This window comes from Gambusia affinis, linkage group LG01, assembly GCF_019740435.1.
Source record: "Gambusia affinis linkage group LG01, SWU_Gaff_1.0, whole genome shotgun sequence".
Lineage (NCBI taxonomy): Eukaryota > Metazoa > Chordata > Actinopteri > Cyprinodontiformes > Poeciliidae > Gambusia > Gambusia affinis.
Genome location: NC_057868.1, coordinates 36,722,068 through 36,748,324, shown reverse-complemented (window position 1 = coordinate 36,748,324; position 26,257 = coordinate 36,722,068). Strand labels below are relative to the sequence as shown.

General features: G+C 39.2%; 1 protein-coding gene across 4 annotated transcripts in view; it reads left to right on the top strand.

Annotated features, from left to right (window-relative positions):
• The window catches only part of magi3a (membrane associated guanylate kinase, WW and PDZ domain containing 3a), a 132,924-nt gene that overhangs the window by 97,451 nt on the left and 9,216 nt on the right, over positions 1 to 26,257 (top strand). For 3 of the 4 annotated variants that reach the window (XM_044128638.1, XM_044128652.1, XM_044128659.1), the window contains exons 5-16: positions 594 to 756; positions 2,794 to 2,873; positions 3,560 to 3,617; positions 8,120 to 8,226; positions 13,803 to 14,003; positions 16,231 to 16,860; positions 20,389 to 20,420; positions 21,025 to 21,283; positions 22,892 to 22,986; positions 23,132 to 23,324; positions 24,592 to 24,807; positions 26,024 to 26,209. In XM_044128638.1, the coding sequence (XP_043984573.1) occupies positions 594 to 756; positions 2,794 to 2,873; positions 3,560 to 3,617; positions 8,120 to 8,226; positions 13,803 to 14,003; positions 16,231 to 16,860; positions 20,389 to 20,420; positions 21,025 to 21,283; positions 22,892 to 22,986; positions 23,132 to 23,324; positions 24,592 to 24,807; positions 26,024 to 26,209 (2,220 nt within the window). The remainder of the gene's footprint in view (positions 1 to 593; positions 757 to 2,793; positions 2,874 to 3,559; positions 3,618 to 8,119; positions 8,227 to 13,802; positions 14,004 to 16,230; positions 16,861 to 20,388; positions 20,421 to 21,024; positions 21,284 to 22,891; positions 22,987 to 23,131; positions 23,325 to 24,591; positions 24,808 to 26,023; positions 26,210 to 26,257) is intronic. The other variant, XM_044128646.1, reaches the window with a different exon arrangement.

The following is a 26,257-nucleotide window of genomic DNA, read 5'->3' as shown; positions in this document are numbered from 1 at the left end:
TGACTTCCTGCAGTCGACAGCCATCACTTTCTGCTTTGTGCCATTCACTCAGTCCTGCCAAACAGAATGAGCATTCAATGTCATGTTAAAGCAAGGTCACACAGAGCCAGATGGAAACCTGAGATAAGACCCTCTTGCATGCAGACTAGGCAAATGCACACACTCCAACACACACACAAAGCAGCAGTGTGATACTAACAGAGCAGAGATGTGGCGCTCCTGGTTGAGCTGAAGCGTTCTGCCCTTGCCTCGGAGGCAGCACATCCTTGCTGACATGCAAATCCTATGGCAGTTGTGGTGCTTTCTTCCTCTTCCCGTATACTCTCTGTGTCTCCCTCTCTCGCTTTCACTCTCTCACTCTCAACCCTTATAACTCCTGTTGATGTAAGCGTCCACACAGCGTTGAGGGAGAAAGCAGTCCGAGCGGCAGCAGCAGCAACAGAGAGACATGCAAGGAGCCCAGACGAGCTCCAATGGCGCCACAATCTCACCACCTATCTCTTTCTCCTTCTATCACCTCCCACACCCTTACTCCCATCCCATTCCTATCACTGTCTCCGTGCCCATGTCCCTGTCTTCCTGTCGGGATGCAGAGCACAAGGACAAGGCAGACTGGAGGAAGACTGTGCCCAGCTACAACCAGTCAGCGGGAGCCATGGACATGCGTGTCTGGAACACTCTGGATGAAAGTCAAGAGCCTTTGCCTAAGAACTGGGAAATGGCCTACACAGAGACTGGCATGGTCTATTTCATAGAGTAAGTAGCCTTTCTTCTGGCCCCCGTCCTCTTTGCTTTTACAACACCCCTGTGTTTGTCTATGTTATCTCCACTTCCTGCTCGTCCAGTTTTTCTTTCATATCTGTGTTGACCATTTTCGAAAGTTCTGAAAACGAGTCCTTACCACAGCATTCCTATTTCCAGTTTTTGCTTTTAAGGTGCAAAAGGTGCGCAAGTTGCTTTTAAAGTCATTAATATTTTCTAAAGTTGCATTGGAATGGTTTAAAACCTGATTTAATGATCTGCCACACAGCCTGGAGATCAGTCAGGTAGGCCCTTTAATCTAAGTCCTATCCAACTGGGTCGAGTCGCCAGCTGTGTGTGATGGCCTAAAATGTGGAAATACCCTGAAATGTCCTTCTAATCATTTTCTCAATCTTTAGGAATTTTTCTTGTTATGATAGAAAATAGACAACCAACAGACCATACAGACCTTACATTAATGTAACCCTAGCCCTTTCTTATGTCTTTTTCCTGTAATTGGCAAATTTTTTACTTAACCCAGAAAAATGTTATAAAAATTTGACTTTTGGATGCAACAAGTCCTATTCAGATTTAGCAGAAACAATATAAATTTCAGACAATTCTGTTTAACTCTAACAATATTTCAGCCATCAAAATACACCTTTTCTTGTTTTTATTTTTATTTTGACACCAATGGCCATAAGGTGACTGTACCACCCAATGGTCAATGGGAAGAGTCGTCTTAATCTTTATTGTCTTTATCAGTTACTTCACAGAAATATGGGCACAGAGGCATTTATGTACAGTAAATGTCCCAGGGTCTTGAATCAAACCTACGAAAGCCTTATTGTTGAATATAACCTTTATATATCAAGTCAACTAAATTTTTCAGTGTCATAAAGACATCTTTATGTATTTTTGCATTTATCAACCTAATTTTCTTTGTTGTTTAGATAAACAGTAACATCATTCTACTGTCTTTTCAACAAATTTGAAGTTTTCTCATTTGGAGTCATGCTATGTTCAGGTGTTTACTTGTGTTACTTTATCAAGTTCAGATCGTATTCTGAGACATCACAGCCATTTATCTGGAAGCATTAGATTCCTTCACACTGACCGTTGCTGACAAGCTACTTGGAGAAGCTGACATTACTTTGTATCAGTGGCCCTGCAATAAGCTATTTATTGCACTAGTATGTGGCTATATAGTCTGGCTAATTAGGCACATTTGCTTATCAGACTAACAATTTTACTACACATGGCACATGAAGGTAGAATAATTATTCGGCACAATAATACAATAATTCCTCCAAATTTAATTGCACAATTACATTTAATGTGCCTGTGCAAGTAAACCTCACAATTTCTCTTCTCTGTGCATCAACAATAAAATAATTGGATAATTAGCTGTACCAAAGTGCTAAATTTGGTAATTTTGAAATGGATTATTGTTAGTATCATGTTTATTTCTTGTTTAATAAACTACGTTACATCATGTAGTCTAATAAAATGAAACTGTTTTATTTTACCTCAGTGTTTTTTTTTTTTTTTTGTATCTAGATGACTTGGTGCAGATCCTTTTTGACCACCTGAATTCTCAGTGATGGCAAATACATTTTTCACAATTAAGTTTTCTTTCCCTTCATTTCCCCCGTGTTTGATGTGGAGTTTGCTGGCTGACACTGAAAGCAGCAGGCCAGCACTGTTTACCAGGCCCGTTAGAGTGGCGAGCCAGTCAATGCCGAGCCTCAGAGAGAGCCAGGTGCTCCTGTTTGTTGCTAAATCAATAGCTCATTCTGCCAGTGAGAGAAACAACAGGCTAAATGGGGCTCACCACCCTTGACCTGCTCTCTCATTTCTGCTTTTTATGATCTCTGCAGTGGCTCAGCCATTCCTTTTCTTCTCTCTTGACTCTTATGCTATCTTGTACTTGAAAGCCACTGAGCATTGTTAACATTTTAACAGGTATTGTTAAAAGCTTCCTGAATGAGCAATTACAAAAGTTTGAATAGCTAAAATATGAATCTTTCTCTCTTCTGTTTGTATTATTAGTCACAACACAAAGACCACCACCTGGCTAGACCCCCGTCTTGCCAAGAAAGCCAAGCCTCCAGAGAAGTGCATTGAAGGAGGTGAGTTTTTGCATCTCTACTCACATCTTTGTAACTGCCCGTCACACATGGCAATCTGCTCGCGATCCCCATCTCTCGGGATGGGAGCGCAGACCAACAGACGGAGGCTGAGCAGCCGAGTAGCCCCGTTCGCAGGTTTGCTGGTGACACAGCGCAAACCTCCCGTCTGCCTGCCTTCCCTCAACGGCTCCACAGACACACGCAGAGAGCTAATCAGTGCAGCATCTCTCAAAAGGCAATTTTCTCCTGCCCTCTCTTGTGTAAAGATCCCGTCTGCTCTGCATGTGTTTTGTCAGACAGTTGTGGAAAGTCGGGATGTTGCACACGTACAGTAAGCACCAGCAAAGAAAGAGATAGGGAGGGGATTTGGTATTATTTGAGAATGCGTGGACGTTGGAATGTATTCCTCCTCATTTTGATGGAAAATGGAAATCCACAGTGCAGCTGTACATCTGTCCATTAATTTATTTATCCACCATCCCACTCTGTCTGTCCATCTCTCTAGTCTCCTCTATATTCAAACTTCATTTAACAACTCACACTCCTCACTGACTTCACTGGGGGTATAATCAGAAGTGCACGTGGATCTGAATAAAGATGCCCTCTTTTTTTGTGGCTGCACCACCTCTGTTGTTTATGTTGCAGCTGATTTATTGTCACTCTACCTGTCTCTTCTGTCCCCTCAGAGCTTCCTTATGGCTGGGAGAAGATTGAGGACCCACAGTTTGGCACCTACTATGTTGAGTGAGTAAAACCTTGTTCTGTTCTGGGATTTGATGAGGGAACCCAAAAGGCTGCAGCTGTGAATAAAGGCTGATGTAGATGAAATGGCTAATGGCATGCACCCAGTTTGACTTTTTAAGAAAAGCTGCACCTGTGTGCACTCTTTTACAGCTGTTGGGCCAAATCAGGTCTCTTTCATTAGTTTAGATTACTTCCAGCTGTTGTTACTAGCTGCATTTCCATTTCAAAGGTGCACAGAGACTTTGTTGAAACTCTGTGCACCTCAACCTCAATTATGAAGTTGAGGTGTTTTACATTAAATAAGACACAATTACAAATGCATTTCAAGCAACAAGTCATTAAAAACATGCTGCACCACGTTCTTTGTCTTTTCCTCCAGCAGTAACATCTGGTTGTTGATCACATGACTTATATGATGGGAAAAAAAAAAGTGTCTCCATTTTAGTTTTGCGAAATACACTAACTTTGATATGGATGAAAAACAACCTCATCCTACCGCAAAAACATTTTATTAAAAATCGGTGTGTTTCCATTAAGCAAATTTGTTTTCGTAATTACAATTTGCACAATCTTAAGGTCAATAAAAATCCAGCTACTACTGTATTACTGAAGTTCAAATTAGTTTATTTATTAAATCTGGTTTTAATCCCATACACAATGGAATGTGGTTAGCCTAAGCTGGTTTTCAAACTTGATTTTCCCACAGGCCTGCAGGGAACAATTAACCACAACTCTGCTTTAGAACTTTGTCTTTGTATGTGAAAGAGAGAATCCAGAGAATGTAGCAGACAATGAAGGTTCTGGGGTCCCAGAGAGGGAAACAGAAGAGAGATCCCATTCTGATGGAGAGTGTAAACAAGAGGACGTTGTTTCATTTTAGTCCCATTACTGTGTAGAAAGAGGCAGAGACTTGCGGGCACGGGGGAAATCATCATACCGGTTTATGCTGGAGGGTCACTGAGAGCCGTTCAGTCCTCTGCCACAGTCCTTTCTCGTCTGGCTATTTTTTATTCCAAATAAATGACCAAGATGTGACACCAAGTCCAATTATTTCCCCCGAATCGCGAGGCGTGTCAACCAGAGAGTGAGAAAGTGAGATGGTGAACTGGGAAATGACCGAAACAGGGGTGTGAGTGGGGGCTTGGGCGGGGGTGTTTATCTCCTCAGACTTAATGGGCTGGGCATCTCTGTGCATGAGTCATACACAGCAAGTGCGCTTTGTGTTGAAGGCACACACACAGCGTATAGCATCGGCGTCTCAGCATGTGACTGATTCACCATGCAGTGTCATGGCTGGGATTTCTGCCTGTTAAAGCTCATTATGCAGATGAGCTACAGTCTTTTTTAAAAATAACAGATCTTATTTTAATTTTAGGGATTTACAAAACATGAAAAAAAAAATTATTATTGGGTCTTCACCAAGGACCTAAAAATATTTCAGTTCACCCTCATGTGTTTGAAAACACAAAACAGATTCCCGTCAGACAGTCTGGGTGTAATCCAGGGAGTAACACCGCTTCTCTCCGATGATTTCAAGGCCTCAGTCTGATGTGAAAAAACTAATTACACCCCTGTTAGGGCTGAAACAAGTATTCAAATTAATCATGATCAATCAATCATTGGAATGCTCGTCTACTAGATTAGTAATCGATTAATTGTTTGTGCTCTAAAACAGGCAGTTTGCTGAAAGAACACAGTCAGAGCAATAATTCAGCCAAAACTGTACAAAGAATGTATAAATTTTGCATTCAAGATGAAAAACCCCCTGTCGTTTCTGCTGCTTAAATGATCTTGATTAACTGATGATCAGTAAGGATGAACATGTCTATAAAGGCAGGAGTTTTTCTTATCTTAAGCTTGCATATGTGCCTGTTGTGGGGATAAAAACGGAGTTACCCAAGCACTGTGAAAGGTGAAAAACACTCAGTCATGTTTGTTTAATATCTTGTACAAGAAGCAAGCTGTGTGCCAGAAATTCTCCATCAGTGTCGGCTCTGATTTACAGTTGTATTTATTTGTTTTATACATCAGGACAAGAGAAGTGCAAAAATGACATGCTGTGAGAACTAAGTCCTCAGCAGGTTGCTGTGAGATCTGACTTCTATTTATCTAATCCTTGCAGCTGCAGACCCAAGCTCTGTCAGATGGACTTCAAAGTGTCGAGGCAGAGAACCCGGTATTATACACAGAGCTCGAAAACATAAGTGAAATAAAGAAATAACATAAATACGTAGATAAGACTTTAGCACAAGAAGTAAAATATTCCATCCCAACCCAAGAAGACATGACCTGTTCCTGCTTATATATCTGAGAAGAGTTACAAGCAGAAACATTTTACATTTGAGAAACATTTTTTCAAAGTTCTCTTGAGTGGATGTCTATGAAAATTCATCCCAATATGTGTATTGGTGTAGACTCTGGTTGTCTTAGAGCTGCATCTGCATGAACCACACTGCTTCTATGTCTTCTGGATTCTTCTAGAGCCAAAAGACCAACATGAAGGTGCTGTTCTTCCAGTAGCTCTGCTTCAGAAAAGGACTTTTAATTGCAAAAAAATACTTTTACAGACTTAGGTCCACATTTTGTCATGCAACATCCACAAACAGCTGTACTTTTTAAGGGATTTTATGTGACAGATCACAAAATAATGCATATTTATGAACCATTAGGAAAGTTATACATGGTCGATAATTTTGTTGACATATAAAAAATGGAAGGTTTGGTATGCATTTGCATTTAGGCCCTCTTTATTATGAGGAACTCCAGAACAGCCAATGACCTTCAGAATTCACAACACTGCCAAATGTACGGGTATTTTAATCTCAATATAAATACTGAATGCCTCAGATATTTTTTGAGAAGATTAGAGAGTGCAAAGATCATCAGGAAGATGGAAGAACATGGCAGACAGGTCAGGGATAATGTCAGGGAGACTTTAAAACACCATCAGTTTATAAAACAAACTTTGAACACATCTAGAGCGACTGTAGTATGTTTAATTTCGAGCCGTTCAAGGCTGCTAAACGTGCCTGTAGTCAATCTGTAAATTTAAATTAATGCTGATAGTCCATCAAACTTTTAAAATTTACTTATTTTGCAAAGAATGGGCCAAAATGTTAGCCTCTAGAGGAGTAAAGCAGGAAAAAACACACTTTTAAGTACTTCCAGCAAATCAGCTTTAGTTGAATGCAAATGAACATTTTACTTATTATATATTTGTTTGTGAAAAACTCATAACTTTTTTTTCTGCTTTACATTGTAACAAGCAATTTCAGTAAAATACATGAAAGTTTGTAGTTGTAACCAAATGTGAGAAAAATTAAAAGGGTTTGAATACTTCTCCAAGGTACTGAATCTTCCAGGAAATGACAGCACTTGTCAGGAGATTCTTGGTCCATCGTCATCTCAATCAATCAATCAGTCAAATTTTATTTGTATAGCACATTTCAGCAGCAAGGCATTTGAAAGTGCTTTACATCAAATCAAATATAAAAACACAATGCAACATAGAATCAACAATCAAAACAGAACACCAAGTCAGATTCCGTCATTAATCTGACTTGACAGAATCTGACTTGGTGATTCCAAGTCAAAGTCATCTAACTCGTTAATGTCATCTGCCCACATTAGTACCTCTTGTCCACCTCTTTATCAGGGTCAGAACAGATTGTTCTCAGGGTCAAATGGAAGAATGGTCTGTCCTCATTTCAGTCTTTTCACTTGTATATATTATATTAAGCGATTTTAACATTCTTTACTCTCTTGACTGTTCAGGGTGTAATTTTTGACCTTAAAATTTGGATGAAGATCTGTAAAGCTTTTTTTTTTTTTTTTTTGGCTGTGAAAGATTTTATTTCTTGGAATTTTTTACCAAGCACTTCTTTTCCCTTCTCTTATTTCTCTGCAGATTATTTGCCTTAAAAAGTGTCACTCAAATGCTTACATGTGTCTAAAGAGCCTTTAAAAATTCTTTTTTGTCTCAAACATTTTCTTAAAATGATAATCCTAAAGAAAAATGTGCACATCAAAATAAACCACAGCTTTGCGTCCTTCCTAAAACTGATTAAATTATGTTTGTGTGATCAAAGTGAAGTGTGTTGGCCCTTGTAAATGAGCTATTTATTTAATATCTGTGCCTTTAGTACTTTTGGTTCTGATATGTTTGGGTTTGTAGAGCATATGCTGTTTACATGTGTATGTGTGCACTAGCTCTGGATACGCCCCACAGTCAAATCACAGCTTTGCATCTTCATCAGACAGTAGCAACAACAGCAGCGACTTTCTATCTGTAGACCAGCAAGATAGAGAGAACAGAGGGATGGAATGAGTGAAATTTTAGTTTTTAGATACAAATCTGTGTAATTGACTAGCAGTTAAGACCCTTTTCTCAAAATTAGGGAGACAAATGTATTATTATTTGGGATATATTTTCAATCATTACTCTATATTTTGTCCTATTTGCAGTTCTTGTAACATAATGTTGTTTTCTATCCCCTGTGCAGCCACATCAACCAGAAGACCCAGTTTGAGAATCCAGTGATGGAAGCAAAGAGGAAGCTGAGCGACGACACACCCACTGCAGTTCAGCCACCAGCAGCCGCACCCTCAGGTAAAACTCTCAGCAAAAAAAATGCTGATATTTTGTCTACAGACACAGAGAATCTTCTGTCAGATGAAACCTTTGTTTTGTCCTTCTTAGAAGTAGAAAATCCACAAGGATTTATGTTGGAGTGGATGTTTTGGAAATCTTCAAGTTGTAGCCTTGTTGCGATATTCAAATCTAAGGAAACTAACTACCAAATGCTAGCTGTACTATTGTGTTTTCTGGCAAAAACTATTCACTGTTTGTTCAGAAAGAACTGAACAGAAAGTGAAATTGTTTATTTGCGTCTTGTTTTTGGAGAATTATAGAGAGAACATGAAGTGAGAGAAAATTATTTACTGCATCTGATTGCTCTAAGTTATTTCATGTTTTTATGAGCATACATTTCTGTTTTTAAAGCACTTTTTAAAGCTCTGTTATTTACAACTTAAGGCAGGTTAAATGCTTGAATCAGCTGTTTAAGGGTCCCAAAGCCAGATTATGAAAATGTGAATTGTCACTCCCATCCTTCCACCTCCCAGCCTGCTTCTCTGCATCTGATCTCTGCATCCTTCCCTGCATTTGGTGGGCCCATGTGGAGGAGACTTTATGTTGATTTCCAATGTTAAACTCCTTCTAATTATTGTCCCTTAGTCCCCACTGGGAACTCAATGTTGGGGTCAAACTGCATCAAGTGTTCATGTCCAGAATAGAGCAGAAAAATTAATATATAAACTGTGGATTAATCTGCAGTAATGTGGCAGAGAGAGCTGAACCTAACCACAAAGCTCACAATTTGCGTACGGATCATGACCAAGAGAAGCAGGTCCTGGACACAGTCGGCTGAAATGAACTTGTTGATATGTTGAGCTGAAAATTAGGGGTGAACATTTCATGCACACTGTAACTGATTGTAAATAAGTACGTAATAACTTTGTGCCCCAAATTAAACCCTGCTTACTGCATCATAGAGCCTTGGGCCAGCCCTGGCTGCATGTATTTTTACCCTCTTATTTAGTTAAGTAATCGCTGTGGACTCTAACCCCCACAGGCCTTGTCAAAGTTGCTTAAATTCTTCCTCTTCCTCATTTTAATGTTTGAAAAAAATCTTCAAGGACAGATGTTTTTACTCGTTTCCACACAAGAGAATTTGTAAAAGATCCTTGGTTGTTTTTTTTTTACTTTAACTGTTAAAATGTTGCAGCTGATTAGTACAGTTAGTGACATGCAAAAACGTGCCACGTTTTGCTTTAAGTCTGCAGTATCTTTACCCAATAAACTGGTGCATGGACAACAGCGTTGTTAACACAGATATTCCATCATTGCACTTCTTAAAACATCACATTATGTGTGTTATCCAAACACTGGGAGCCCTTTAACCATCTGCTTTAAGATGAAATGTCTTTCTGAGGATGTTCTAACAGTTGACAGGCTGCTGATAAACAGCTTATAGCCTCGGAAGCTATGATATTCAATTTGAATAATGAAAGGACTCTTCACTGGGCAGCAAAATTCACTTTGACAAGTAGATATGAAATAGGGAAGGCTCTGAGGTCTCTTTGAATGCTGCTTTAGCCCCCTGTCATTCACAGCTGCTTAAAGATCTCTGCAGACCAGAGGAAGGGTGCCAGGGAAGAGGAATGGGAGGACAGAGGGGTAACTGCAGTTGTGTGTGACTTATTGTCATAAATTGCCTTTCTGCTACTTCTCATGTCCCACATGCGAGGAATGATGCAGCTTGACTGATATAATCATCCGCTGCACCGTAAACACTAGAGTCTGATAAATGGAGGCCCCTGAGTTGTAAAAGGAGTTGGAGCTATTACGGTCCTCCAAGTGTGCATACACAGAGCATGTCCGTATTAGTATTCAAGTCGGCCTCCGTGTTTCAGACACCCCTCGGACAGATCTGTCCGCCTCAGTCTGCTGCGCACAGATCCCACCTCCCATAGCTGAGTCTCTCTGCAGTCTGCGTGCCACCGTCGCCGCCTCCAGCTCTAACTGCCCACCCTGCACCTTCCCACCCTCGTTAATGAGAATTAATGGCCAGTGTGAACGTGCGTGAGGTGGCTCCTGAGCGTGAATCTGCCTCAGCTGACCTGTCACAACGGCAACGGGGCACAGGAGCGGAGCACGGCACTGCGTTCAGGCCATAATTACAGCACTGACAATCCTGTCAGACATTTCACATAATCACTTCGCCTCCCTGAGAAAACAGACTGTCCCATTGTTGCCCACAGCTTAATCAGGGCCATGTAAACATGGCTTTGGTTTGTAGCCTCTGCTTTCCAGCTATGGTTTCTGTCCATGCTGCTTTAATGGGGATCATTTAGGGAATAGTTTTTCAGGCACAGCGTGAACATGACTGAGCAGGTTGAGCGTTTTACCTGCAGCAGACACGTTTTAACAATCATCAAAACAAGCCGTAAGGCCCATAGAGCTAAATTTAGGGTTCACATTCCATCTTAAAAAGTCAGTGAATGTGTGGAATGCAAAACTCTATTTCTAATCTGAGGAAATATGATCATATCTGAAGTAGGTGTGAGCAAGAGCACTGTTTATGTTGGTTATTATTTAAAAGTCCATCCATCCAAGTTCTGTGTTTAAATTAGTAAAGTTGATAAATTGATTTTATGGACTAATCAAATTTTTGGTTTTTGACTTTGCATTTTTTGGACAATCTTAATTTTTTTCTTCAATGCACTCCTTGGATTGTTCCTGTTTGAAAAGTATACTTTGCAGCTTAAATTTGTTTGAATACAGTTGTACAGCAAAAGAGACATTTAAATGATTATGCAACCAACTGTGTCTGTTTCAAAGAAAAAAACTACATGAACTGACCTGGTCACATCAGATCTATTCTACTGAAGCTTTTTATCTTATTATGACTATATTTTGTAATTAAACAAAAATTATTGTAGCCTTGCTCTGATACTGTGTCATACAACTCAAGTAGAGATGATTGAAATAAAAGCCACTTTTTGAAAATATTTTCTGTCATTTTTAATTGATTTTTAGAAAAGAAAGCGAAGGGAAAAAATCTATTAAAAGCAAATCTGGTATGAAAGAATCTGAGATTTTATTTTAAAGTTGCATCATCCAGCACTGATTTAAATCTTTAACACAATAGAAATATCTGATATAAATTCAAGTTGGGCTGTGGAATTTTGGAAATGTATTTGGGCCCTTCAAAGGTGTTTGTGTCAATTTAATTCTGCTCGACCTGTCTCTGCTTTTCACTATTAAAACAGTCACGTCCATAAGCCAATTGCAGTGCAGTTATGCAAATCAAAATCCCATGACACTACGACACTGAGAGAGAGTGGTGTGGGAGTCAGGGAGGACACCTCTCTGCGCTGCCCCTGTAATGAGATTGATGTCGAGCTGTCTATCAGTGTGGGAACCAGGCAGGGACAAAGCCCAACCTGCAGGGACCCAGCAAATAACTGGCGCGCTCACAGGGGAAGAGGAGCCTAGGATTTAGTTAGGATTCACCTCTTTGTGTCAGGGCTAACTCTATTACTTTTCTGTCTCTTTCTGGCTCATCAGTCCTCCCTTTCTCCACTCTCTCTTATAGTCCAATAGAATTTATTTCCTGTCTTCTGTGAAGTTGCCTCATATGATAAACACCTTGCATCACAGGGGAAACTTGCTATGAAGTTTACAGGGAAAACAAAATAAATTTATCTCACATAAAGTGAGATTGAATTGTTTACCGCTCGTAACTGGCAGGGACGTCATATTATTTTAGTCTTAAGAATCAATTGTTATATTTTTCTAATCCACAAAGAAGCAAAACTATGCATACAAAGCAGACTCAGATTTGGATCGCCCAAAGGTGACAGTTTGGCTAGATGGTGTAAAGTTAAATACTGTGGGAGTATTTCAGTCAAATGAGAAACCCAAACACACATCAGAACACATTTCCTAATGCATGAGACAGGCTAAAATTAAGTGAATGGAATGACGTCTAACTTAATCCAGTTGAACAAAAAACCTAACATATTTTTAAACTTATTTTGACCCTATGTTGATTAGACAAAATCAATAGTAAATCAACCATCAACAATAAATTCAAACTTATACAGCTTGTTCTAGTTTGTGGAGCTTTTCGAAGTTGCTTGTTGCTCAATCATTCCATATTATAAAAGACTGGTTCAAATTTGTCTTTAAGCAGTAGGTCCACTGTGACTCGTCTTGCAATCGAAAGGTTGTAGGTTTCATTTTAGCTTTCCCCATATGTTGACGTGTCCCTCGGCAAGGCACTTAACCCCAAGTTACCTTTCGAGTTTGTTTAAATGTTTGGATGTTTACTAGCTTTATAAAAGATTTGATTAAGCTTGCATTAAAACTGAGGGTTCTTTGATTGTTCGTATAATTACTATCAGTGAGCGATATTCTATCAGGCAGGTTGTCGGTGCTTGAATGCAATCATGAAGAAGATAGATGGCAGATTAAAGAGAAGCTCATAATTTCACAGAAACATTCTGTAGCCACTTGCTCTTTTACGAGAACCTCTTTTTATGAGAATCTAATTGTAAACTGACTTCACAAGAAGATTACCTGGTGCACATATATACTATATCCACTTTTATTTGGAAATAAATTTGCATCAAATTTCTAGAAGTGTCTGCTGGTGTTTTTGAGGCACAAAAAAAACTTTGTATTTTAATTCACAAATACATCTAGAAAGACAAACTTGTTTTGCATCCTCTGCAAATCCAACAATAATATCAAAGTATAAACATTTGCAAAATGAAAACTCTACAAATATGTTAGTATTAGGGTTGTGCTTGAGTCTTGCAGTCTCGCTAATTAACACATTCATTAATGACAGGTGAGATTGTTGCCATCAGGTGTAAAGAGCAATTACTAAATCCCCTTTTTATTCTTTCGGCCTTATTCTTAGCCCCTTCTTAGCATCCTGTGTTTACATGGTGCATGGGAAGGGCAACACCTTTCAAATTGAAAGAATTTAGACCTCTGGTTGTGGTTGGCGCATATTTCTAAGATGAAATCCTACACTAGGTGAAAACAAATAAGGAAAGATGTGGTTGGAAATGGAAACAGTGGAATAACCTGTGTTGAAAGTTAGGTCTATATGTTTGGGAATGTCTAATGTGAAACTATAAATGTGTTGTTTGTAGGTCTATAAAAAAGCTGTGTCTAAAGATCTACAAGAATTCTGATATGATTTTATGTTCCACATGATTTGTTTGCTGTGATACAGGCCACAGTTTGAAATAAAATCCTTTACTGTTCAACTGAATGTCAGCCAATCACTACACAAACCATGCATGCAGTAAATGTGTGAAGTGATTCTCTGGTTATAATTTCTGGAATGCTGAAAGGAGAAATAGATAAGGCATTAATGTGTTTTGCAGTTATGCATAAATACAGGTTTGACTTGCAAAACAACAACAGTTTATGTCGTCATTTAGTAAACAATTAAAATGTGTGGTTAAAGATAAGCTTGAAACAAAACGGGAAACTGGCCTCCCTCCTAATTTGCTATGAGTGTATTGTTGGGATCAAATTCATTTCCACCTTTTGCATTCTCTATTTACTATCTCTATTTTCCCTTTTTCCATATGTCTCCACAGAAGAGGAGCCTGCTACAGGGTTGCGTGGTTTCACTCGGGATCCATCTCAGCTGCAGGGTTCCATCTTGCAGACATCACTTAAGAAAAGCCCGCTGGGATTTGGGTTCACTATCATCGGAGGAGACCGACCGGATGAGTTCCTTCAAGTCAAAAACGTCCTTCCTGATGGGCCTGCAGCACATGACAACAAGATTGCCCCAGGTAACTTTCCTCAGAGCAATGATAGTATTCTCTGAATTCTGGACACCAACTGTTTAGCAGTCAGAGGTCATACTGATCTAAAGAGCCTTCCAAAATTGTTCAGACTTTGAAATATTTTATTTAGACCTAGAGTGTCCACTCAGCACAAAGTAGAATATAATTGTAAAGTGGAACAAAAAGATTCATGGTTTTCACAATTTCTTTTTACAAATAAATATGTGAAAATGTGTGGATTTGTATTCAAACCTCCTGTCTTGAATCATAGAACCACTTTTCACTGCAATTAAGTCTGCTAAGGTGCATTCACATCAGGTTTGTAAATCTAGGCATGGGGGTCTTTCCCCATTTTTTATTGCAACTCAAACTCAGTCAGATTACGTAGAGAGTCTCTTCGGACATCAGTCTTAAAACACTGTCTAAGATTCTTATTTGGATTTAGGTTTGGACTTTAACTAGGCCATTCTAAAGCATAAATGGTGTTATCTAAGCCTTTCCATTGTAGCTCTGACTGCGTGTTTAGGAATGTTGTTCCCCGCTTCGATGATGCGGTCAGGGTAATTTAAGCTTTCTGTCTTGCATAATGTTTTTCATATTTTCCAAAAAGCTCAGTTGTCTGACCAGATCACTTCTCTGTCAAATAAAACACTTTGAAAACACTGTTTGTGTTGGACAATGTGTCTAAGGAAACTGTAGTGACACAAAAAATAACAGACACATTAAGTTCCAAATTATGTGCATTTGACTAGTACACTGTTTTCTTGACCTTTTATATATGGTATAGGCAACCATTTGTAAAGAAAGCAGATCATGGATACTTCACACTGAATGTCACATTGCTTAATCACATAAGGCAATGTTATGATCAGTAGTAAAAATAAGAAATCATCAATAAAACAGACGTCTAGTTTATAGTTTACGGTCAGAGTTTATATCCAAGCATAAATTACAGTTTTAATTGGCCTGTCTTATGTAGGTTGAAGGGTGAGCGCTACATGAAACCATTCAGGAATTATTCAAGTAAAAGGCATTGCAAGTGGACATTGTGACCACATGTAGGGCAACTGAATTAATTTGAATAACTTGTGCAAAAAAAGCCTTAGGATTCATATAACACTAATATTGATAGCCACACAAGCACCGCTGCTGAGAATCAACGAGAAAGTGGAACAGAGAGGGTAATTATTTTCACTGTCTCATTTCCCTCGAGGGGTGGAGGGGTAATTGACTGTACCAAAAGATGAATGTAATTAATTTCATTGGGTTTTAACAGCGAGCATTCGACTGGAACAACTTCCCCTTGCATCTTAACACTATGGACCTGGTACATTTATTCATGCCAGGTTGTGCAGTGTTGGAGCTCTCGGAGAATGTTTATTCCACTTGTCTTTTGGTATTTTTTAGGTAAAACACTGTAGTATCATATAATGAGTCAGAGAAACCATGTTAGTTTATGGAGTTCATTTAAGGAGTGCAACTTTAGTTGTGTTTGCTTGGGGAAGGTATTGATTGTGTAGGTGGGATGGATCTTCTTCTGGGCTTATAGCCAGCTGGCCAGTCAGCGATTCAGCTGTTTGGCAGGACAAGAGCTCCAGCTTTTACAGGGAGATGAAGGTGGAAAAGAATGAGCATGTCACTTATCTTGTTCTGTTTTACACTCTCCTACTTCCTGTTGCCATAATTAAATTATGTACAAATATCTACTGTTGATTGGGAAAACATGTATGTAATATAGCAACAAATTTAGAAAGTGGAAGGAAAGTAAAAATTATTCCCAATAAAATTCTGGAAATTGTGGAGTCAATTTTGTGAAAAACCACCTTTTGCTATGATTACAGTTACAGCTATTTTGGGACTAGTCTTCCAACTTTGCACATCTAGAAACATAAAAAATATCTATTGTTGATTATTGTTTGTGCAATATTCATTGAACAAACCTTTTCCATCATTCCACACTAAAAAATAAGCAATAAAAGTATGTATGACTTGTGCTGATAAATATTGCATCGGGTCAACATTGGTACTTTCCAACACTCAAAACTGCAATATTGTATCAGAAGTGAAAAAGTTGGACAATCCCAACAAAATACATTGAAGTTTGTAGTTAACTAGTGAAATATAGATGTGATTGTATTTGCTCTGTATTTAATTTAGTCATTTTTCACTTTTGAGAATGTTAAAGCATTTTCAACAGCTGTAGTTTTATGAAATCTCTTTGTTCTTCTTCGAGGTGACGTCATTGTGGAAATTAACGGGGCTTGTGTGCTGGGGAAGACTCACGCTGACGTGGTTCAGATGTTTCAGTCCATCCCAATCAACCAGTATGTGGACCTGGTCTTGTGTCGGGGTTACCCTCTGCCAGAGGACTCTAATAGCAGCGAAGACGCACCAGCTTCACTAAGCGCCTCAAAAGAAGCTTCCCCTTCCCCATCCTCCTCCAATCCCCAGGAGCCCCATTTCACAGTTCCAGATGGCGGACACCTCTCACGCCAGAGTTCTGCCGTCCCAGGCCTAAGCAATGGCGGACGCCACCATCACCACCCTCACCCGCAGCAACACCAGCACCTTCCTCTCGCCCACAACCAGGAGGGACCAGACCCCACCCTGTTACAGCCGGAGCTAGTGAGTGTACCCTTGGTGAAGGGGCCAGGGGGGTTCGGTTTCGCGATCGCAGATTGCTCCTTGGGGCAGAAGGTCAAGATGATCCTGGACGCCCAGTGGTGCCGTGGCTTGCTGAAGGGTGATGTCATCAAGGAGATCAACAGGCAGAACGTCCAAACGCTGAGCCACGCTCAAGTAGTGGACATCCTCAAAGACCTGCCGGTGGGCAGTGAGGTCAACGTACTGGTGCTTAGAGGAGGTGAGTGGCTGTAAACATCTGGAAATCTGGCTCAAGTTAAGTTTATGTGTAAGGCAGTTCAAAGCGCTTCACTTCATATAAATATCTAGCCTGGCCATTTCGTTTCTGCACATTTCCGCTTGATTCAAATCCAGCTTCACATCTCGGTGTAGACTTTCACCCATTGACCTGGATTTCTCCAGTAGAATTTCAATCGTGTCAATGAGCGATCAGAAGAAGTTGTGAATGATCACGTCGATCTTCTATACTGTTTCAGAAATGTAGTCTGCCTGTAGTTGTAAGCAATTGCAGCGGAGAACGTGAACAAAGCCATTCAGTCCATGTTGGTCATGCTTACAAATATTGAATTAACATCAACAGCCTTCTTGCTTGGCTCAGCACTTATGTCTTGGTTGTTTATATTACAGTGCAGGCAATTTCAGGTTACATACATCATGGACAAACATTAGTGATTGGTCAAAATTTAAAACTTCGATAGAGTTCATGCTTCCAGAAAGCAATTGTTTCTCTATAGCGAGAGTCCAAACCCTCTATACGAAACGAAGCGTAGAACAAGGGGCTGGTTTTTACCTGGCTAAAAAACAGTTGTGCAGTTTGTCAAATACCATCATCAAAATCATCGAGCAAATATACATCAAATATGTTTATTAATGTTCCACCTACTACTAATCAAAGACAACTCTAAAGAGGTGGGTTTCTGTCTTTGTTTAAAGGAACTCAGTGTTTTGGCAGTTTTCTGGAAGTTTGTTCCAGAGCTGTGGTGCGTAGAAGGTGAATGCTGTTTCTCAGTGTTTGGTTCTGTTTCTGGGATTCAGATACAAGGTTGATACAAAAACAACAGATCTAATGTAGTTTGGTGCTAAACCAGTAGACTCAGGTGGTAAGTTGCTAGCACCACAGCTGTGACATGCTGTGAAATCTTTCTGAATGTTAATCTACAAGTATTGTGTTCAGACAGTGCACAGGTATTATAGCCTGGAGGCAAGGTGACAGTTTATTCCAATTCTTCTGAAATCCTTTTAATCCCCCTGCATATTTCTATCCTGCTTTCTGCTTTTGACTCACTTTTTTTGCCATCAAAAAGAAAAAACAATAAACAAAATTCCCAGACTGCTATCAAAATTAATTCCCGAGGAGATGCTGACATTATCCTTCCTGTTGTCTGAGATCTATCAGCTGTAGAGGAGATGAAAGTTTCTGTTCTGTGTACAATGTTCTAATTTATAAATGACAGGACGGATTGCGTGCTTCCTGTCTTGCTTGAATACACGGACTCTCCCAATGTTTAATAAAGCAATTTCACGCTCTGGCCCACGCCAGCTCTGCATCATCCACTGTGCACCTTCCCAAACGGAGAGGAAGTGGAGCTCGGTCACATGGGAGAGAGCTGCTTTTGGAAGAGATGGCAGCTTCACTGAACCACTTGCTGCCATGAGAGAAAGAAAGAGAGTAGGCAGGAGACTCAGAGCGTGGTGGGTAATCACCGCCTGTCTTCTTGCTTCATGCTTTCCCTGATTTGAAGGGCTTGTTCCTTTTTTTGCCTTTGCTGCAGTGCAGTATAGCCCAGATTCAGGAGATCAGTGTTGCACCCACATATCAGATGCACTGAGCCTGGTTCTGCTCTACGCTCCCGGGGGTTTGTCGTGTATCTGCATTAATCGCAGACGTGCATATGCTGCATGTGCGAGTGTGTGTGTCACAGCTTTACGAAAGCATAAGATCACAGCTTTCCGGAAATCAAAGATGAAATCCTGCCGAGGGTTCTCAGAAGACCCCCAAAGGCTTGGACTAGGATTGTCTTCCATTTCAACCAGCAGTCAGAATTGCAGATGATGGAAAGTAAACCAGGGGAATTGTGAAGATTTTCATAATGAAATTAAGCTACAGTGCCTTGTAAATGTATTCACACCCTTTCACACAAAAGTCAGAGTGTTTCATTGAGATTTTGTGTGATGGATCAATACAAAGTAAGGAATAAATATGGAGTTCGAGAAAAATAATAGAAATTTTTACTCTTTCCTATTTGAAAAACATCTCAAGCGCATTTATTTTCAAGTTGATTTTCACTTGAACTAATGTCTGAACTTTGACTGGGCCATTCTGACACATGAATATAATCTGGTTTTAACCATCCATTTGTAGCGCTGGCTGTGTTTTTATGTTCACTGTCCTGCTAAAAGGTTGACCTCTGGCCCATTTGCTTGTTTTTTGCAGCCTCTATCTGTTTATTTACTCTCGTATTTAACTCCATTCATTTTCTCATCAACTATACCAGTGTCTCTGTCCTTGCTAAAGAGAAATGTTTTTTTCTATTTATACTTTATTCCATAGAGCATAAAACCATTTAAACTTTATGTTTTTGATAATATAAATACAGCTCTGGAAAAATTAGGAGCCCACTGCACTGACCCCTTTTGAAAACCTCCTGGTTTGATTGATTTCTGAACTCTTCCCGAGTTAAAACATTAGCACCGAACTTGTTTTCTTTGCATTATTTGGGGTTTGAAAGCACTGCATCTTTTTTGTTATTTTAACCATTTCTCATTTTCTGCAAATATATATTACATTTTTGCTTGGAATTTGGGAGACAGTAGTTCATAGGATAAAAGAACAATGTTCATTTTATTCCAACAAATACCTATAAAAGGTAAAATCAGAGAAACTGTTAATTTTAAGTGGTCTCTTAATTTATTTCCAGAATTGTATATTATTAATACTATAAATATATTTTAATAAACATACAGCTGTATGTTTTAATACAACAAACTGAACATTTTAACACATTTATTTGTGGCGGAACAAAAATGCAGATGTGCAGACTGACAGAAGCAGATGGAGAATTAACATACATTAATTAGCTTATCGAACAATAGAACAAACAGGCACTGCGGAGGCAGGAAATCCAAATTAGTCCAAGCATGAATCCACACCTGAATAGTTCAAACAGAGTAAATGAACTGGGTGGGGATAAACAGCCAAGGAAAGCATCTGGTGGACCAAATGAGAAACAAAGTCAGTAGATAGACTTCCAAGGAAATATAACAATATCTATAAATGGAAAAAATGTGAAGCATGACTAAGCAAAACTACTGATCAAATGCAAACCACAGTCTGGGATTAGTTTTGTGAAAAACCAAACAGCTTCAGCGCCTCTGGGTTGCATTTGCAGCAACAGGTGGCTGGTTTCACTCAGAGAGGGGTGGATGTTTTCCCAGGGCTCCAGGTCTTCTTTGGCCCTGTTCTGATAATTACACATCAAACATCAGTAATTACTTGAGCCTACTACCCCCTGGTGGTAATAGTACGCATTGTTTTCCACACACTTCCCATTTCAAACTTGAGAGAAGCGGAGAGGAAAGTACTGAAAACATATCTAGTAAAGGTGAGAACAGAGAAATGGGATAAATCCACAAAACCTACAAGTAAATCTTTTATGATTCTCCCCTTTTGTCATTGGTATATATTTCATAATGTGTTAACTATGTTTTCTTAAGGATTTAACCTTCACTTTCACCTCTCTGCCGACAGGTCAAACTTCTCCCGTGAAATCACTAAAACCTGTAAGTAAAACTCTTTTTTATCAGTTTTCTCATAAAAGATGATGTAAGAGAAAAAACACTTTCTGTTGGATTACAAAATAGAAGCCATAATTTTTTTCTGGTTTACTTTTATGTCTGCCTCCCACAAGCAATTCTGCATTATTCAAGCAACCTGCATTATCCAGGTTATTTCTGGAGTTGCGTGTGGGTAAACACACATGCTCCATGCAAACAGAAACTTAACATCATCCTGTGCTTGGGTGTTGTAAGATGATATGCCTCGTTCAACAGCTCGTCACTGTGCTGCTCCTCTGTGCTGTGCTTTGAAAATAGAGAGGAGATGAGGCAGAAACAGGCTTACTCACTCTGCTTTGTTGGTGAAATGCAGTATCATTCTGCTTGGATGTGCTATTTGGGGGATTTTTTTTTTTTTGGTATCTAAATCCATCCTAAATTTATTTGCATCCTGGCTGTTTTAGACTTGAATCACTTAGATAAATGATCTGTTGTTGCTGTAAACGTAAACGTATGTTCCAAGTGATCTGAAAATGTGCCACAACTAATGGATGTTTCACCCACCTGAAGACTTGCACATCTGTCTACCCTTTCTTCCTGTTGTGTGTAGCAGGAGCGAGCTAGCATGCCCCACGCTACGTCCCACCATCCTCCGCACGCCATCTCCCACCAACTGCCCCACCCAGCCTCGCAGCCCGTCGTGCAGCTGCAGCAGCGGCAGGAGATGGCGAACAGCACAGAGACCCTCAGTCAGCCGGAGGTGCTCTCCAACGCGCTCCCTGTGTCTACCAACACCCTGCGGTCGTCTTCTCCTAAACCAGACCCGACTGAGCTCTACCTCAAGTCCAAAGCTATGCTAGACAGCAAGCGTAAGTTGCTGACAGAACTTCTTCAGTTCTACTTGAGCATCTCTCTAATCAGCTTTGCAATATATTTCATTGGTTGAATATGTGAGATTGATCCAAACCCCCTTAGAAGTTACAAAAGTCTCTTCTGGAGATTTAAAAGATTTTTATGAGCTTTACATTATGTTATAATCTTTTTCCCTCATTGAAAACACACCTGGAGTGTTGCTTTGATTCTTTCATGCGTGTTTGAGATATCCTTGAATCTTTCATTCAGCTGTGCCTGGATCATCTTAAAGAGACAGAGGCCCAATATCAAAGCGCTAACTAGGAAGTCAAATTTCTTTAAATTCATGTTTGATATAGACAGCTGAGGGTAAGATAGTTACTTGATTGTGCTGAAAAATGGTAGTTAGTGCCTGGAAAATGTATAATACTGCCCATTTAAGATTAGTAAGATGATAAAATAAGCTGTTTTATAGCAAGTAGGTATTGTACATCAGGGTTTTCTTCTTTGATGAAAGTGATTGCAGAGTTCAAATTCTAAGTTGCCTTTTGAATCTTATCGTTGCTAGGAGCTCAGTCAGCGCAGCTGTCATTTGCAGTTATCATTGCAAAATAGCAGTTTATGTGTATTCCCTAGAGCAGGGGTGTCAAACTCCAGTCCTCAAGGGCCGGTGTCCTGCAACTTTTAGAAGTGCCTCTGCTACATCACACCTGAATAGAATAATTAGGTCATTAGCAAGGCTCTGGATAACTGATCTACACAAGGAGGAGGTAATGAAGCCATTTCATTCCAGTGTTTTGTACCTGTGGCACATCTAAAACGTGCAGGACACCGGCCCTTGAGGACTGAAGTTTGACACTTGTGCCCTAGAGATAGTAGATCCTTACTTCAACTCTGGCATTTCCAAAAGGCTGTTAAAATGTCTATGTTCAGCAGGTTTCACGATAAACACAAGCCAAAGCTCAAAAAATGGAAACTGTGTTTTATTCCAAATAATATTCTTGTAATCTGCCTAAAGTCTTGCTTTCTCTGGCTCTCTTGTTCAGTTTCCTTTTAAATTGCTTCTTAGATTTCTGTAGTTTATTTTTGCACACCACAGGTTGAAAATAATTTGTTTGAGTCGCAGTCTCTCAGAAGTAATGTCAAAGATGCTGTTGTCAGCGTGACCTTGTAGCACTTCCTGTGGTGTGACCAAAATAAGCCCATGTCTCTGAGATCAGTTATGTGACCAGGATGCCACCATTCAGAGGTTTCCAAGGGTGCACCATTGGGAGAAAACTCCAGGGGAAAACAAGATAAACTACATATTCCTTCAAGCACTGGAACCCCCTGGGAAGAAAGTTGGAGAATGCAGCTTGGAGCAGGGATCTTTGGGTTTCCCCCAGGACTTGTTAGCTCCACGATCTGATCCCAGATAAGATGAAGAAGATATGTGGATATTTAGTCTGAAATGTAGACTAAAAATTCTACTGACAGATAATAAATTATGTGCTATTACATTTTCCTGATTTTCGGAAGGTTGATTTTCTTGCAGCGTGATTTCTTGATTTGTGATTTTTTCAAATGAATCATTTTTGACCATGGTGAAAACTTTCCATCTCTTCTTATTTCTTTCTTGTCTTCAGCACCTAATGCCAAGGATCTGGATGTGTTTATCAAACGTAACCAAGAGTCAGGCTTTGGCTTCAGAGTCCTGGGTGGCGAAGGGCCAGATCAACCAGTGAGTTGCACAAATTTTTGTAGAATGATTGGGAGTTTCCAAAAACAAAAACAAAATAGACTATCAGTTAATATAAACTCCTTATAATCACATCAACTGGTCGATGTGCTCTTTCTAACGCAGATCATTTTGATTTCTTCTTCAGGTGTACATCGGCGCCATTGTACCACTCGGTGCAGCCGAGAAGGACGGCCGTTTGCGAGCCGGAGATGAGTTGCTGTGTATAGACAGCGTTCCCGTTAAGGGCAAGTCGCACAAACAAGTGCTGGAACTGATGACCAACGCTGCCCGGAATGGCCAAGTCATGCTGACCGTCCGCCGGAAGCTGACACACACAGGTAGGTCTGCTGTGTATAATCAGCTCTGCATTCCTCCGAGGGCACTGGCAGCACAGTTCCTCCATCTCCTCATTTGCCTCAGATCAAAATGCTGGAGGAGAACCTCGAGGAAAAGGCTTTGATGTGGGATTTGCTCAGTAATCCTTTAAATTTGCTCTGGGTGACTTTCTTGTTGGAAAAAATTTGGAATAAATGAAGTTCGATTAAAATGATGATTTTCTGCTTTGAAGGCATTTTCTCTACATTTTGAAAGAAGTGCATTTAATTTGATTTCATTAAAGATATTAAAACTATTTTATAAAGAGGTTGAAATAAGATGGTCGCTTTGTTGCGACATTAAAAAGCTGAGCTGATTTACATCTCAAAGTACTTTCTGAAAGTGTTTCTGCATCAGCTCATACCTCCTGCTGAAATAAGACCTGTTTATACCCGCAAATAGCCACTTTATCCTTAGCAGGAGCACTTTTTCTAATGACTGTGCAGAAAATAAGCATCTGTCATGAGGACTCTCTGCTTTTATTGCTGGGTTTTAGAAAGATGAATAGGCTGGTTAAAGATCACAAAGCAAACATTCAACAAAGAGGGACTGAGTTCACTCCTCATCTGCTATTTCAAATAGCTATTGTCTGTTGTTTTTATTATTTATTGTATTTTTTCACATTCTTTTTTCACATATCAGTGTCTTTAGATTTGTTCTTTGCTCACGAGAAGCAATAAATCTCCTAAGGACCAAAATCACAAATTTAACACCTACATAAGTTTGTAAAATATATCAATATATGTGTTATTAGAAAGAAACCTGAACATAAAACATTTATTGATATTTCTTTAAAAAATATATAAAATACGATTAGAAAATATGAGAAAATATATAATTCTGGTTCATTTGACTATTTCATACTATTTTCATACTATGGTGTTGCTGTATATCAGTAATTTTGGAGAATATGTGACCAAACCAATCAAAGTTACTGCTTATTTTTAATTATTTGATGATGGAATCCACAACAAAAATTTTGAAACAAATTAAGAAATATCAAAATATAATATGTGATTTAAACACATAATAAAAAGGATAGAAAATATTTGGATTTTCTCTAATTTTAATGTACATTTATTTATTACAATGTTATGTTATTTTAAAAACCATACAGCCAATTATTGATTGACGGGATGGCCCTGATGGTCTGTTGATATTTAAACCAGTCTGTACAGACTAGCCTGTATCTGATAAACATTGTCTTGTTTGTGTTTTGTCATTCTTCAGAGGCTGACGCAGAGGAAGAGAGCGGCCAGCAGCCTCAGCAGGTGGCGTCGGCTCTGGTCAACAGCTCTCCCAAAGTGCCTCGCGTTGAGGCACCAAACGCCGTCCAGCCTGCTCAGCTCCCCAGACCAGAGAGCTTTGATGTTACCCTGCAGCGGAAAGACAATGAAGGCTTTGGTTTTGTTATCCTCACATCAAAGAACAAACCCCCACCTGGAGGTGTGGAGCAAACACAAACACAACGAATGCATGATTTTTGTTTTCACAGATCAGATTTAGAATTGATGCAAATCAGCACAGCAATGGGTCAGGATATGCTTGAGGGTTTCAAGAATTTACTTCAAGTTTCTTATTATAGCAACAGTTTACAACAACATTAAGAGCCAAAAATCCTATTTAGCCCCATCTATATAGACTCTAAGTTTCAAATCCATTCATTTCAGTGTGCATTATTAATAACTCTGTTAGTGGCTGTGTACAGAAAAGAAGCACTGATGCAGTGATTCTGTAGTACTGTCTTTAAGAAATGTTTGACTATACATAATTAATGGCAGCAATATATCAATCAGAAGTGTTGTCTAGAAAAGAGAAACAGCTAATAATGAAATCACTGAGCTGGGAATACTTTCTATGGGAAAGAAAAATGATTAATTGTGATTAATCAATTATTGAATAATCATCAACTAATTTAGTAATTGATTAATCGCTAACTAAAGTACACAGACTCAACAAAAGGAAATTTGCTGAAAGAACATTATTATCGGAGCTATAATTAAGGCAAGACTTTACAAAAAATATGTACATTTTGCATTTAAGATCAAAAAACCACCTTTGGAAATATGTTCATCCCAAAACTCTTTTAGTGGCATAGTTCTACCTGGACCTAAATGAAAATTCTTTTAAAAAACTTATCAAATTATTAATCAGTTAGACCAAAAAATAATCATCAAATTATCCCTACATGGCATTAATGTTAAGCTGAGTAGAAAAGGATGAAATTTTCACATGGTAGAGTAAGAAGTTTTTTGTTTTGTTTTTTTTTTAGCTGCAGATGCATTCTTTGTTATAAATGATCAACTGTATACTGAAGGTGTATACAGTTGAACATTTGCCTAAAATTCAAATGTTATTGCATTTTAGCCAATCAATTTTTTTATTTTATTATTTAATAAAGTAATTTGATTTGTAATAACATGGCTTTGTTATTACAGCGTTAGAACCACAGCTGACTTTATTAGTTTTTTGTGCATCTCTTAAAACACAAAGAAAAAAGCTCTTTACCTTTATTGAAATATCAGACATTGTTGTTCTGTGACAGATTTTATTTTAAGCAAACTATTTCTTTGGATATAGAATCAGGATGCACATCAGTGAATCATTGCTATAGAAACATGCTAAAATTCAGAGTTTTTCTTTTCACCTTTTTTTATGACAGTCATACCGCACAAAATTGGTCGTATTATCGAGGGGAGCCCCACAGACCGCATAGGTCACATGAAGGTCGGGGACCGTATCTCTGCTGTCAACGGCCAGTCCATCATGGAGCTGTCGCACAACGACATCGTTCAGCTCATAAAGGACGCCGGAAACACAGTCACGCTGACTGTCGTGCCTGAAGAAGGTAATCAGGCGTTACTCTGGTGTCTGTCCGGCTAATTAGGAGGGTTCC